Source organism: Dipodomys spectabilis, unplaced genomic scaffold (genome assembly GCF_019054845.1).
Source record: "Dipodomys spectabilis isolate Male_0828 unplaced genomic scaffold, ASM1905484v1 ptg000002l, whole genome shotgun sequence".
Lineage (NCBI taxonomy): Eukaryota > Metazoa > Chordata > Mammalia > Rodentia > Heteromyidae > Dipodomys > Dipodomys spectabilis.
The window spans coordinates 18,745,844-18,759,258 of NW_024870679.1; the positions used below are offsets into that span (position 1 = coordinate 18,745,844).

The window sequence follows — 13,415 nt, forward strand, 5'->3', positions numbered from 1 at the left end:
GGTAGAGCGCTTGCCTTGCATGCATGAGGCCCTGGGTTCGATTCCTCAGCACAACATAAGCAGGAAAAAAAAGCCGGAAGTGGCACTGTGGCTCAAGTGAAAGAGCGCTAGCCTTGAGCTGAAGAGCTGAGGGACAGTGCCCAGGCCCAGAGTTCAGGCCCCATGACCGGACCCAAAAAAAAAAAAAAAAAACTTTCCAACAACTCCTTTTACAGCTGAAGAATAGGAAAGTGTCTTATTCCAGTGAAGTATAGTCAATTTATCCCAAAGCTAAAGGGCTGGATAGGAAGGAACCATAAGAGATCAACACTGACACGTGGCCCGTGCACTTTATACTAATATAAAAGAAAAATCAAGCTTAGCATGAGTGGCCCATGCCTGTAATCCTGGTTACTCAAGAGGCTGCTATCTAAGTTCAAAGCCAGCCTGGGAAGAAACGTGCAAGAGACTTTTTTTTTTGCCAGTTTTGGGGCTTGAACTCAGGGCCTGGGCACTGTTCCTGGGCTTCTTTTGCTCAAGGCTAGCACTCTACCACTTGAGCTGAGCCACAGCACTACCCCTGGCTTTTCTGTTTATGTGGTACTGAGGAATGGAACCCAGGGCTTCACGCATGCTAGGTACTCTACCACTAAACCACATTCCTAGTCCTCCAAGAGACTCATCTCCAATTAAAAAGCAGAGGAGAGACGTGTCTTAAGTGCCAGTGCACCAGCTTTGAGAGAAAAGAAGCTAAGGGTCAGCGCCCAAACCCTGAGTTCAAGCCCTAGCAGTACTGAGGCACACAGACAAACAAACAAAAACTTAAAAGGTCATACCCAAAGTCTCTGGTAGAACTGATTTCAGTTTCCATCATTCCTTCCTCAGAAAATAGACAAGCTCAGGGTGATTTCAGTGGGCAGGGAAGAGAGCCACCTACTCATGTTAGGTCACAGAAGCAGAAAACCAAGCTATGCTTGATAAAGCCAACCTCAAGCCAAAGTGTTACAATGTCAGACTTTAATGACAGTCAACCTCAAGGGAATGCCAAGACCCTGCTGCGCAGGAAGCTAGACTTACAGAACATCAGGCGTTTGTGGCCACATTTCCTGTTCTAGAGTTCCAGTGTACTTTCACTCCCTGTGTGCTGTCTGCACCTGGCCCCGGTCTTGATCCACACGAGCGGCTGTCTCTACCAAGGACTGCCCTGAGTTTCCTCCTCTCTCAGGTCCCAGCTGATGCCCTGGTGATCCCAGCATCATCCGAGGAGGAAGACTGATACTGGAGGAAGAATAGGCTTCCAGAGCATTTTGCTTTAAAAAAAAAATCAGGCCCCAGCCTCCATTGTTTTTCTGCTTTTCCCCCCAAATTCTGACAGCACTGGCTTTCACGGTGCCATGTGCTTCTCGGGCGCCTGCTTGTGAGCTAGGTAGAGGAAGAGCATGCTGGAGAGCGCGCTGACCAGGAAGATCACGTCAAACCAGCGGTGGTAGAAGTTGAACTGCAGTTCTCCAAGGACCTCGGTGATGATGGTGCGGTACTCCAGGGGCATGCTCATCCGGATGAGCAGCACCGAGGACACGAAGTACATGCCCTGCAGGCCAAAGCAGATGTCACCAGTGACTTTGAGAATAGGAAGGGGCTGCCCCGAGGAAACATACATTGATGAGGCCTCCAGTGGCAAAGGCCTGTGAGTCTAGCTACTCAGAAGGCTGAGATCTGAGGATCAAGGTTCAAAGCCAGCCTGAGTATGAGACTCTTATCTCCAATTAACCAACCAAAAGACCAGAACTGAAGGTGTGGCTCAAGTGGCAGAGCACAAAAGCTGAAGGACAGTGCCAGGCCCTGAGTTCTGGCACAAAGAAAAAGAAAAAAAATTGTGATATTTATAGTTGCAAACATAAAGCAAGTTCAATAAACTTACCATTATCTGTGCTAAGAGCAGGACGATGACATTGGAGGACTTGCTGCTAGAGATGGCATAAAAGAACTGTCAAGAAAGAAGAGAGCAACTTAGAGTGCACTGCTAGATTCATATATCATAAGCAATAGTTCACATGGCTAATCTTCCATTGAAAGTGTCTCTTCTCACGGGCACCAGGAGCCCATGTCTGTAATCCAAGCTACTCAAGGAGCTGAGATGTAGGATCATAAGTTAGAGGCAAGCTAGGGCAGGAAAACTCATGAGTCTCTCATCTCCAATTAACCACCAAAAAGCTGGAAGTGGAGCATTGGATCAAGTGGTAGAAAATAGCTTTGAGCCAAAAAGTTCAGGGACAGCACCCAGGCACCGAGTTCAAGCCCCAGCACTGGCACCAATTTGAAAAAAAAAAAAAAAGCATCTCTTCCATGCTCTAGCCCTGTCTATGACCATTTAGATGTTAAAGCTATTGGAAAATCGAGTTAAGGCCGGGCACCGGGGCTCATGCCTGTAATCCTAGCTACTTAGGTCCAGCTCTGAGGATCAAGGTTCAAAGCTAGCCTGGGTAGGCAACTCCATGAGACTCTTATCGCCAATAAACCACCAGAAAACTGGAAGTGGTGTTGTGGCTCAGGTGGTAAGTGTGGTAGCCTTGAGCTGAAGAGTGCTCAGGGACAGCACCCAGGCCTAGAGTTCAAGACCCATGACCGACCAAAAAAAAAAAAAAAATCGAGTTAAAATAGACTACTGAGGTTAATTTCCTCCTTGAGAGGCTGGCTTAAAGTATTATTGCATAAGAAGGTATTCCTATACTATTAAAATTCAGAAGTTCTTTGGTGCAGATGACCATAACAATGTAACTACAAACATTAGAACACCTAACTCCAGGCCATTCCTGGCATTTGTAATGGTTAAAAGGCTCCTGAACTCTTTCTAATCAGTTTTATGTCTTAATTCCCTTCCTGTCCCAATCCTCCACCTCTTTCATTCAAACAATGCTCTGACTGTGAGATTCTTACACCTTCATGAAGTCCTCGTATGTTGGTCAGAAAACAACCAAATATTCTTCTCTTCTCTCCTCCCTGCTCCCTTCCTCTTGAACTCAGGGTCTTGAGCTCTGGCTTAGTTGGCTTTTTTTGCCCATGTCTGGTGCTTTAGCACTTGAGCTATGCCTCCAGTTTGGCTGTCTTTTTGGGCTAGTTAATTGAAGTTCAGTGGATTTTGCTGGTTAGAGATCTTCTGATTAATTGGACTTTTCTGCCTGGGCTGGCTTCGAATCAGAATCCTCTGATCTCAACTTCTTTAGTAGCTAGGATTATAAGTGTGAGGCCACTGGCATCCAGCTCCATATTTTATTTACAGATGAGTCTCACAATTCTTCTAACTGCACTATTGTTTGCTAAATGACTATTTGCCAAGATTCTTTTATTTTGTGCTGATCCTGGGGCTTGAATTCAGGGCCTGGGTGCTGCCCCTGAGTGTGCTCAAGGCTAGTGCTCTACCACTTTAAGCCACAGCTCCATTTCCATCATTTTGGTAGTTACCTGGAAATAATAGTCTCACGGACTTTCCTTCCTAGGCTGGTTTTGAACCAGGTTCAGATCCTCAGATCTCAGCCTCCTAAGTAGCTACGATTACACAAGGCATGAGCTACCGGCACCTGGCTTATGTGCCAAGTTCTACTATAGATGATGTTGACAAATCAATGGACAAAAGTTTCTTATCCATGACCTTTGATACTTATCTGTGATCGGTGTAGGAAGCCATACATCTCCAATAATTTACACAGCAACTGGACATTAATTTTTTCCTATGTCTTCAAAGTACTAAGGATTGTTAAGATTTCAGAAGCAAGAATCCTAATGAGGTGGTACCTTGGTGAGTGTGATAAGTAATCCTCTGATGGACGTGACAATGATAATCCCAACCAGAATGAAGGAAATGTGCTGGGACCAGAACTTCACCTGCCGGAACACCAAGAAGAAACTGTTAATTCCCTGCTCAAAGGCAGGACAGCGAACCCGTGCCTGCTCATTTATGCATCTGTGAGAGGGAGCTGGATTCTGTTCTTTCCTTTGGGCTGATCTGGGCTTTGATCTCAGGGCCTTGAACTTGCTCGACATTCTACTCTCGAGTCATTCCTCCAGCCCTACTCTTTTGCGGATTATTATTATTGTTTTTGTTGATCCTGGAGCTTGAACTTGGGGCCTTGGCCCTGTCCTTGAGCCACAGTACCACTTCCTGTTTTCTGGTGGTTAATTGAAGAGTCTTATGGACTTTTTTTTTTTTTTTGGTCCGGTCGTGGGGCCTGAACTCTGGGCCTGGGCGCTGTCCCTCAGCTCTTCAGCTCAAGGCTAGCGCTCTACCACTTGAGCCATAGCACCACTTTCAGCTTTTTTCTTTTTGCTTATGTGGTGTTGAGGAATCGAACCCAGGGCCTCAGGCATGCAAGGCAAGTGCTCTACCACTGAGCCACCTTTCCTACTCAGGCTTGCTTTGAATTGCAATCCTCGGATATCAGCTTCCTGAGTAGCTCAGGTTATAGGCGTGAGCCACCAGTGCTTGGCTTATTGTTTTTATCATTCAAATTTTAAATTATTATTATTAAAGTGATGTACTGAGTGGTTACCAGTTACATAAGTCAGGTAAAGAGTTCGTTCTTTTTCTTTTTTGCAGGTCCTAGAGCCTGGCCTGGGCTCTGTTCCTGACCCTCCCTGTACTTAAGGCAAGTGCCCTGCCATTTGAACCACTGTGCCACTTCTGGCTTTTTCTGTTTATGTGGTTCTGAGGAATCCAACCCGGGGCTTCATGCATGCTAGACAAGCACTCTACCACTGAGCCACATTTCCAGCCAAGGGTACATTTCTTTCTTTTTTTTTTTTTGTCGGTCGTGGGGCTTGAACTCTGGGCCTGGGCGCTATCCCTCAGCTCTTCAGCTCAAGGCGAGCACTCTACCACTTGAGCTACAGTGCCACTTCCGGTTTTCTGGTGGTTTATTGGAGATAAGAGTCTCACGGTCTCTCCTGCCCGGGCTGGCTTTGAACCGCGATCCTCAGATCTCAGCCTCCTGAGTAGCTAGGATTACAGGCGTGAGCCACCAGCGCCCGGCTAAGGGTACATTTCTTTCTGAACAATGTCACCCTTCCTTTGTTGTCTCCTAAGTTTCCCCTGCCACCCCCACCCACAAGTAGAGTTCATTTTCAACAGTGTCCAGTGTGTACCACGGCTGCATTTGTTCACTCTTTGTCTCTCCATTTTGGGTCCCCATTACCCTCCCATAGACAGATAAATGAGTAAGACAAAAATAAAAAAAACCCAACCGGCGCTGGTCGCTTATGTCTGTAATCCTGGCTATTCAGGAGGCTGAGATCTGAGGATCACAGTTCAAAGCTACCCGGGCAGAAAAGTCTGTGCGACTCATCTCCAATTAACTGGAAATGGCGTTGTGGCTCAAGTGGTAGAGCGCTTGCCTTGAGCTGAAGAGCTGAGGGCCAGAGTTCAAGCCCCAAAACTGACAAAAAAAAAAAAAGCAAGAAAAAAAATAATAGTTCTGGAAACACATTTCCTGGAGTTTGGTAAGCATTATATGATCAGAGGCTCATAGGCATTGCACCTTTGTGTTCCTCCCCTAAGAGGTTGGTTTCACTGTGGGTCTGCCTAGAGTTCTGTATAATTTATCATGTCCTGGTGTCTAGCTTCTGCATATAATAGAAAATGTGCTGTTTGTCTCTTGGCTTACCTCCCTCAACATCTTTGTTCTAGGTTTACCCATTTCCCTGCATTTCCAGTGGTTGTGTAAAATTCCACTGTGTATAATTGCCAGTTTTTTGGATCCACTAATCTTTTGTAGATAAGTTGTTTCCACAACTTGGCTATTGTGAATAGTGCAGCAATGGACACGGATAGGCAAATGTCTCCATGTTATCCTGGCTTGTGATGCTCTGGGTAGATAGATGCCCAGGAGTTGTATGGCTGGGTCATATAGATTGTTTTGTTTTTTGAGGACCCTCCAGAGTGGCTGTACTGTAGTTTACAATCCCACTAGCGGTAGGCTTCCTTCTCCCCACATCCCTGCCAACATTTGTTGTTTGAATTTATGATGTTGGCCAATCTAACTGGAGCGAGATGGAATCTCAGTTGTCTTGATTTACATTTCCTTTATGGCCAGGGATGAGCATTTCTTTATTTTTTTTTTTTTTTTGGCATTCTTACCTCTTCTGAGAAGCCTTAGTTCCTTTGCCCATTTAGTGATTGGTTTATTAGCTTTAGGAGGGGTTAGTTTCTTGACCTCCTTCTATACTTTGGATAGTAGGCCTTTGTCTGATGTATTGCTGGTAAAGATCTTCTCCCAGTCTGTCAGCTGTCTTTCTAGTTTAGTAATTATGCTTTGTGCAGAACTTTTTATTCTGATGTAATCCCATTTGTCAAGTCTCTCTCCTAACTGCTGTGCCCCAGGGACTCTTTTTCAGTTTCTGCCTATGCCTTTAAGTTCCAGTGTTTCAAAGTTTCAGGTCTGTCGATGAGGTCTTTCATGCTAGATTCTGTCAAAGGCTTTTCTGCATCTATTGGGATGAACAGGTAGTTCTTGCCTTTGGCTATATGATGTATTACTCTTGATTTACATATGTCAAACCAGCCTTGTATCGCTGGGATAAAACCCACTTGGTCATAATGCTTTTTTTTTTTTTAAAGATTACTTGGTGAATTCTGCTGGCTAGTGTTTTATTGAAGAGCTTGGCATGTGTTCATCAGAAAGATGGGTATATAGTTGTCTTTATATTGGAGCCCCAAACTCATGAGTTTGGAATTGGTTCTTCAATGTTAATTTCATGGAAAAATTTTGAGGTTCTAGTTTCACCATCAATTGTGAATATCAACTTCACAGGTATACGGGTTTGCTTGGCAACTGTTCAGAGCTTGAAAACTATCACTCCAGGCTCTCATTGCCTTGTTTCTGTAGCAAAATCTGCAGTAATCCTAATCTTTCCATTGTAATCAAGTTCCCTCTTTGATTTTGCTGCATTTTAAAATGAATTCTTTGTTTGTTACAAGGATGTGCGTAAGTATTTTTTCTCAGATCCTGTCTGCTAGAAGTTCCATATGCCTGTCGGGTGGGTGAGATTCTCTCTCTTGAGACTGGGGAAGTTTTCTGTTATTATTATGCATAGATTTGATCTTTTGGTTGAATCTGCCAATTTTTGAATGTCCCTTTGGCATGTTTGCAGTTTTTTTTTTCCATGCCTTTGATTTTTTTTCTCATTCCTCTGCTTTAACCTCAACTCCTTATACCCAGAGCCTTCCATGCTTCCCAGCTTTTTTTTTTTGTCAGTCGTGGGGCTTGAACTCTGGGCCTGGGCGCTGTCCCTCAGCTCTTCAGCTCAAGGCGAGCACTCTACCACTTGAGCTACAGCGCCACTTCCGGTTTTCTGGTGGTTTATTGGAGATAGGAGTCTCATGGTCTCTCCTGCCCGGGCTGGCTTTGAACCGTGATCCTCAGATCTCAGCCTCCTGAGTAGCTAGGATTACAGGTGTGAGCCACCAGCGCCCGGCTGCTTCCCAGCTTTTTGTTGATCAGTTCTCATGGTATTAATTTCATCTTTCATTTCCTTCGTTGAGGTGGGTGGTTTCTGTATTCTTGATGTCATCTTGGATGTCCTACATTTTCTTTATCCTTTCTTCCCGCGATTCTTGTTTGTGGTGCTGCCCTTTTGTTATCCAATCCTCTCATTGTTGCTTTAGTGGTTCTTTTGTTCTTCCTCTCTTCTCTTTCACTCCCATTAGAGTCTTCCTCTTGAGTTTTTTGTCAGTTGGCTTGAACTGAAGGCCTGGGTGCTGCCCTTGAGCTCATTTGCTCAAGGCTAGCACTCTATCACTTTGAGCCACAGTTCTACTTCCAGTTGAGTTAACTGGAGATTCATGAATTAATGAGTTTCATGGGGATTCTCTGCTTGGGCTGGCTTTGAACAGTAATCTTCATATTTCAGCCTCTGAGTAGCTAGGATTACAGGAATGAGCCATCAGTGCCCAGGCTTGAGTTGCTGTTTCTTGAGTGGCATGTTAGTGAATTTTGTGACTTTTCACTGTGATTTATCCATCTGTGTTCAGGGTTTATATAGCCATTAAGATTAGGTATTAGGGCCATGTGCCAGTGGCTCATGCCTGTAATCCTAGCCGCTCAGGAAGCTGAGATCTGAGGAATATGGTTCAAAGTCCAAAGTGGAGACTCTTATCTCCAACTACCTACCAAAAAGCTGGAAACAGAATTGTGACTCAAGTGATGGAGTGCTAGCCTTCAGCAAAAAAAGAAAACCTTGGGATATTCCCACCCTTAAGACCTGAGTTCAAGCCCAGGACTGGTACCACCAAAAAAAAAAAAAAAAATGGGGAGGAATTAGGTTAAGTGGTAAGGAGCTGTGGTTTTCTTTGGGAGTTGTGCTGCTGGTGTTCCCTGGATAGGCAAGGACAGGCTTTGGGCCCAGCTGAGTGCTGCCTGTGGCACGGAGTCCAAGGGTGTCATATGCTGAGGTACACAGAAGGCTTTTGTGCCCAGTTAAGATGCAAACCACTGTGCTGTGGGCTGTGGCAGCATCCAGCGCAAGGATGTTCAGGTAGGGTGGGCGCAGCCCTCGATGCTGTGAGTGATGGCGTCCTGTGCACACAACATGGATAGGGTGTTAGGGGTTAGTAGGTATGGACCCCTGGCACTATGGCTGGGTATCCCACACAGGGATGCCTTGGCGGCTTTTGGTGCTGTCTGGGAACAACCTTCGACACTGGCAGAGGGTGAGACCACTTCTGGTCTAGCTGGGCGCAGACTCCCAGGGCTGTGGCACCAGTGATGTCCTTCGCAGAGACACAGGGGCAGGGCTGGGCTTGGGGCAGACCCCAGCTGGGTGCTGGCAGCATCCACCTCGGGAATGCACGCCAAGCTTTCAGAGGCCCTACCGTGTCCATTCCCCAGTGTCAAACATTGCACTGAAGCCCTTTCCAGGGATTGAGACCCGCCGTGACCCTTCTGGGTGTTAGAGGCCCCGTTGAGACTACGCCAGGGGTTGGAGGCCCTGCTGGGCTACTGCCGTTTTTCCGTGGAGTGGCTCTGTCTGACCATGGCAATCCTGGAGCAGGCTGCTTTGCTGCCTCCTCCGACTGCCAGATTCAGCTTCTGGATCCCAAGTGTGGTGGTGGTGTATGCTGGTGACATTGTAGCAAGGAAAAAATGGAGGGGAAGAGGAAAAGACAAAAAAGAAAGTCGGAATGGCTCTCTGCCTGGAGCCTGGGGCACTGGGTGCCTGCTTTGGTTTCTGTTTTCCCCTTTTAGATGTTTGAATCGCCCTGGTTGGTGCCACTGATTATTTCTAGTTTGTTTGGTGTGGTCATTTTAAGTGCAGGTTGGTGCTAAGAGGCCTCAGTCCTCTGTTTGATCAGAGGGAGTTTGGGTTAATACATTACTACTCTGCAATCTTGATTCCTTGGTTGCTGGTTATTTTAGAGATGGAGTCTCATGGACTTTTCTGCCCAGGTTGGCTTGGAACTGTGATCCCCCAGATTTCTGCTTCTTGAATAGATTAACCTCGTAGATGTGAGCCACTGGCACTCAGCTCTGGTTTTCCCTTTTAAGGGAGGGAAGAGAATGAGGGGAACGTGAAACATCTGCAGGAGGACTACAGTGGCTATCTCCACTAGAAGACCAAGTCAAATAATGACAGAAGCAAGTATAATATATCATGAAAAAAAAAATACCAACAACCCAGCTAATGACATAGCCTTGCTGTTATGTAAAGAAAAGGAATTACTAGGAAATGAGCTCAAGACTGGATGGGTTATCTTTAGTATCTATGAATGAATTCTCTGATCATATAAGTTTAAGGAATTAAAAAAAATAACATAGGTAAATTCTAGAAACAGCCAAATTCATTGGAATCCCACAATACCTTTACTCTTAAGCAGTTTGGGGACCCTGTGCTTAATTCAAAAGCATACTTGTGGCTGGGCACTGGTGGCTCCTGCCTGTTGTTCTTGCTACTCAGGAGGCTGTGATCCCAGTTCAAAGTCAGCCTGGGCAGATAAGTAAGAGACTTATATCCCATTAGCTACCAAAAAGCCAGAAGTAGAGCTGTGGCCCAAGCAGTAGAGTGCCAGCCTTGAGCAAAGGAGCTAAGGGACAGTGCCCACACCCTGAGTTCAAGCCCCAGTACTGGCAGAAAAAGAAAGAAAAGAAAAAACTTCATGTCAGTTACAACAGATAAAACAGAAAGAAGTAGAACAAACCAGGATCTTGACATAATTCTCACATCAAATTGGATTCCCAGGTAATTCACAGTGATTTCAATGCCTCTTGTGACAGGGTCAGTTTTCCCGACTCGATCAAAAACGATATTGATGGTTGCCTGTGGAGACCCAGACCTCACCATTAGAACAACTTGATAATCACTATTTCAAAGTTATTTGAAATGATGAATTAATAATCCTAACAAATCTTAATATACATTAAGGCCAATATTGTGAAAATGAAACTCTACATTTGCTCTATGACATGAGTAGCAAATGAAAAAGTCTCTATCCCAACCTGTTTCCTGTCAAGAGTCAAAGGGACATTTAACTCTTAATTTTCTGGATGCTGTAAAGCTTACATTCTCGCAGATGGAGTCAGAGAAAGATTATAGAAAAATTCCAAGGTTATTTTCTCAATGTTCTATGAGCAAAGACATAGCAATTAAAAAAAAAAAAAAGGGAAAGAAAGGCCATGCCTTATAATGCTAGCCACTCAGGAGGCTAAGATCTGAGGGTTGTACTTTGAAGCCAGCCAAAAGTAGAGCTGTGGCTCAAGTGGTAGAGTGCCAATCTTGAGCAAAAGGACAGCACCTGGGCCCTCAGTTCAAGCCTCAGTATTGGCAGCAAAAAAAAGGGAAAGAAAGATGGGTCAATTAGAAACCAAAGAGCTACATGGTAGTTTTAAATCTAACAATACCAATAATCACATTAAATGCAAATAGTCTAAGTCCTGGGACAGCAAACTCAGCTGCTGTAGTGTGACAGTAGTCACAGATAATACAGAAATGAATGGGCTTGGCTATGGGTTCTGCCTGGGGACTATAGATTGCTAATCCCTGGCCTAAACAACTCAGTGAAATGGCAGACTGTCAGAGCTGATAAAGAAAAAGGCAAGCCCCAACTACTGTACATGTTATGTACAGTACACTTAAATATGAAAATACAAATGGGCTGAAAGATACATTATGTTAATGCTAATCAAAAATGGTGGAAAGCTTTCATTAACATTAAATGAAGATTTTTAGAGTAAAAAACACTGCCAGATTTTAGAAGAATCATTTCATACGGATAAAAAGACCATTTCCACAAAGGACACATGATTTAAAATGTTTAGCCAATAAAGCTCCAAAATAAAGCAAAAATTGACTGGAATACTATCAACTTGACCTAACAATTATAAAATATTCTAGATGGCAAGAGAACACATTATATTAGAAGTACATGAAATTAGAAACATTCTACTAAAGGGCACAGAGAACATTTCCTATGCTGAGGGCTAGCTATACCCCAGAACAGAGCCACAATAAGATTCAAAAGATTTAAATCATATAAAATATGGTCCTTGACTACAGGAAAGTAAATTAAAGATCTATTAGAAGCTGGAGGCATCTCAAATGGTAGAGTGCCAGCTTTAAGCAAGGAAGCTGGGAAGGTACAAGGCCGAGTTAGTGGCAAAAAAAAAAAAAAAGTATTTGGAAGATCCTCAGTATTTTAACTGTCTTTTTTTGTTTTGGTACTGGGGATTGAACCCAGGATATTACACTTGTTATGCAAGTCCTTTGACACTGAGCTATATCCCAGCCTAAATTCTTTAAAAATGTATTTTTAAGTAATCTATGAATCAGAGAGGAAATTGAGAGGAATTAGAAAAGCATCTTTAAAATGAATGAAACAAATTATAATTTATGAGCAGTTTAGCGTATACAAAAAGATTAGTTAATTGTGCTAGTTCTGGAGACTGAATTCAAGGCCTTGAACTCTTTGGCTTTTTTTGCTTACAGTTGGCACAATACCACTTGAGCTGTAGCTCTAGTCTAGCTTCTTTGCTGGCTAGCTGGAGAGAAGTCTCATGGACTTTCTGTTTAGGCCAGCTTTGAACTTTGACCCTCAGATCTCAGCCTCCTCAGTGGTAGCTAAAATTACATGAACCACCAGTGCTTGGCTTATAACAAGAAAATTTGTAGCTATAAAACACATTTATCAGAAGAGGCCTCCAATCAATAATTTGTTTCTGTAGTAGTAGAAATATAATCTAAAATAAACAAGAGTAAATAATAAAAAGCTGAGCACAAATCTATAAAATAGGAAGTAGAAAAATAAGACAAAAAGAAACCAAAAGTTGATTCTTTGAAAAGTTCAATAAAAGCAATTAAATCTCTATTTCTAGGTTTTTTTTTTCCTCATAAGAACAAAAAGAGCCAGGATTGTAATGATGAAATACATAAAATATATAAAGATTTTTTTGTGTGTCAGTTGTACAGTTTGAACTTGGCCTGGGTGCAGTCCCTCAGCTCTGAAGGCTAGCTCTAGCACCTGAGCCACAGTGCCACTTCTGGCTTTCTGAGTGGTTTACTGGAGATAAGAGTCTCACAGACTTTCCTGCCCTGGCTGGATTTGAACTACAATCCTCAGGTTTCAGCCTCCCGAGTAGCTAGGATTACAGGAGTGAGCCACTGGTGGCTGGCTTATATTAAGATTTTTTAAAAAGGAGAAAAGACATGAATTAACAATAGCAAAAATGAGTGAAAGCTGGTGCTGGTGGCTCATGCCTGTAATTCTAGGTACTTTGAAGCTAGTTTGAAGCCAGCAGGGAAAGTCTATGAGACTTTTATGTCCAATTAACCAAAAAGCTGGAAGTGGAGTTATAAAGTGGTAGAATGCTAACCTTGGGCAAAAAAAGCTCAGGGACAGCGCCGAGGCCCCAAGTTCAAGGCCTAGACACACCCACAAAAAAAAAAAAAAAGAAAAAAAAAAAGAATGGTAGAGATAGTACTTCATACCCACTAAATAACAAACACAAGGCAAATAACAGCAAGTACTGGTGAGCATGTATGGGAAGAAGTTGGCATGTGGTGGACAGGAATGAGAACTAGTGTCACCACTGTGGAAAATAGCCTAATCATAGTTAATATATGGCACAGCAATTCTACTTTTAGGCATATATGTAAGAGATGAAAACATATTCTTTGAAAAATGGATGCCCCAGTGGTTGTTTATACAGCATTACTGATAATAGCTTGAACAAAGAAACAGCCCAATGTTTATCAAGTAGTAAATGGAGAAACAAAGTATGAAATTACCCATATAATGGGATGGATATTATTTAGCTACCGAAAAAAAAACTAACAACAACAAAACCAAAAAACAGTAGCATTCAGCTGGTGCTGGTGGCTCTCACCTGTAATCCTAGCTACTCAGGAGGCTGAGATCTGAGGATTGAGGTTTGAAGCCAGCCCAGGCAGGAAAG

The 13,415-nt window shown here is 43.6% G+C and overlaps 1 protein-coding gene across 2 annotated transcripts in view; it reads right to left on the reverse strand.

The window, feature by feature from the left end:
- The window catches only part of LOC122105288 (Golgi pH regulator A), a 44,651-nt gene that overhangs the window by 12,373 nt on the left and 18,863 nt on the right, over positions 1-13,415 (reverse strand). The window contains exons 11-14 of one of the 2 annotated variants that reach the window (XM_042676481.1): positions 10,189-10,284; positions 3,772-3,861; positions 1,901-1,966; positions 1,354-1,570 (exon numbers count right to left, since the gene is read on the reverse strand). In XM_042676481.1, the coding sequence (XP_042532415.1) occupies positions 1,364-1,570; positions 1,901-1,966; positions 3,772-3,861; positions 10,189-10,284 (459 nt within the window). In that variant the 3' untranslated portion in view covers positions 1,354-1,363. Of the gene's footprint in view, positions 1-979; positions 1,571-1,900; positions 1,967-3,771; positions 3,862-10,188; positions 10,285-13,415 lie in introns of those variants that run through there. The other variant, XM_042676472.1, reaches the window with a different exon arrangement.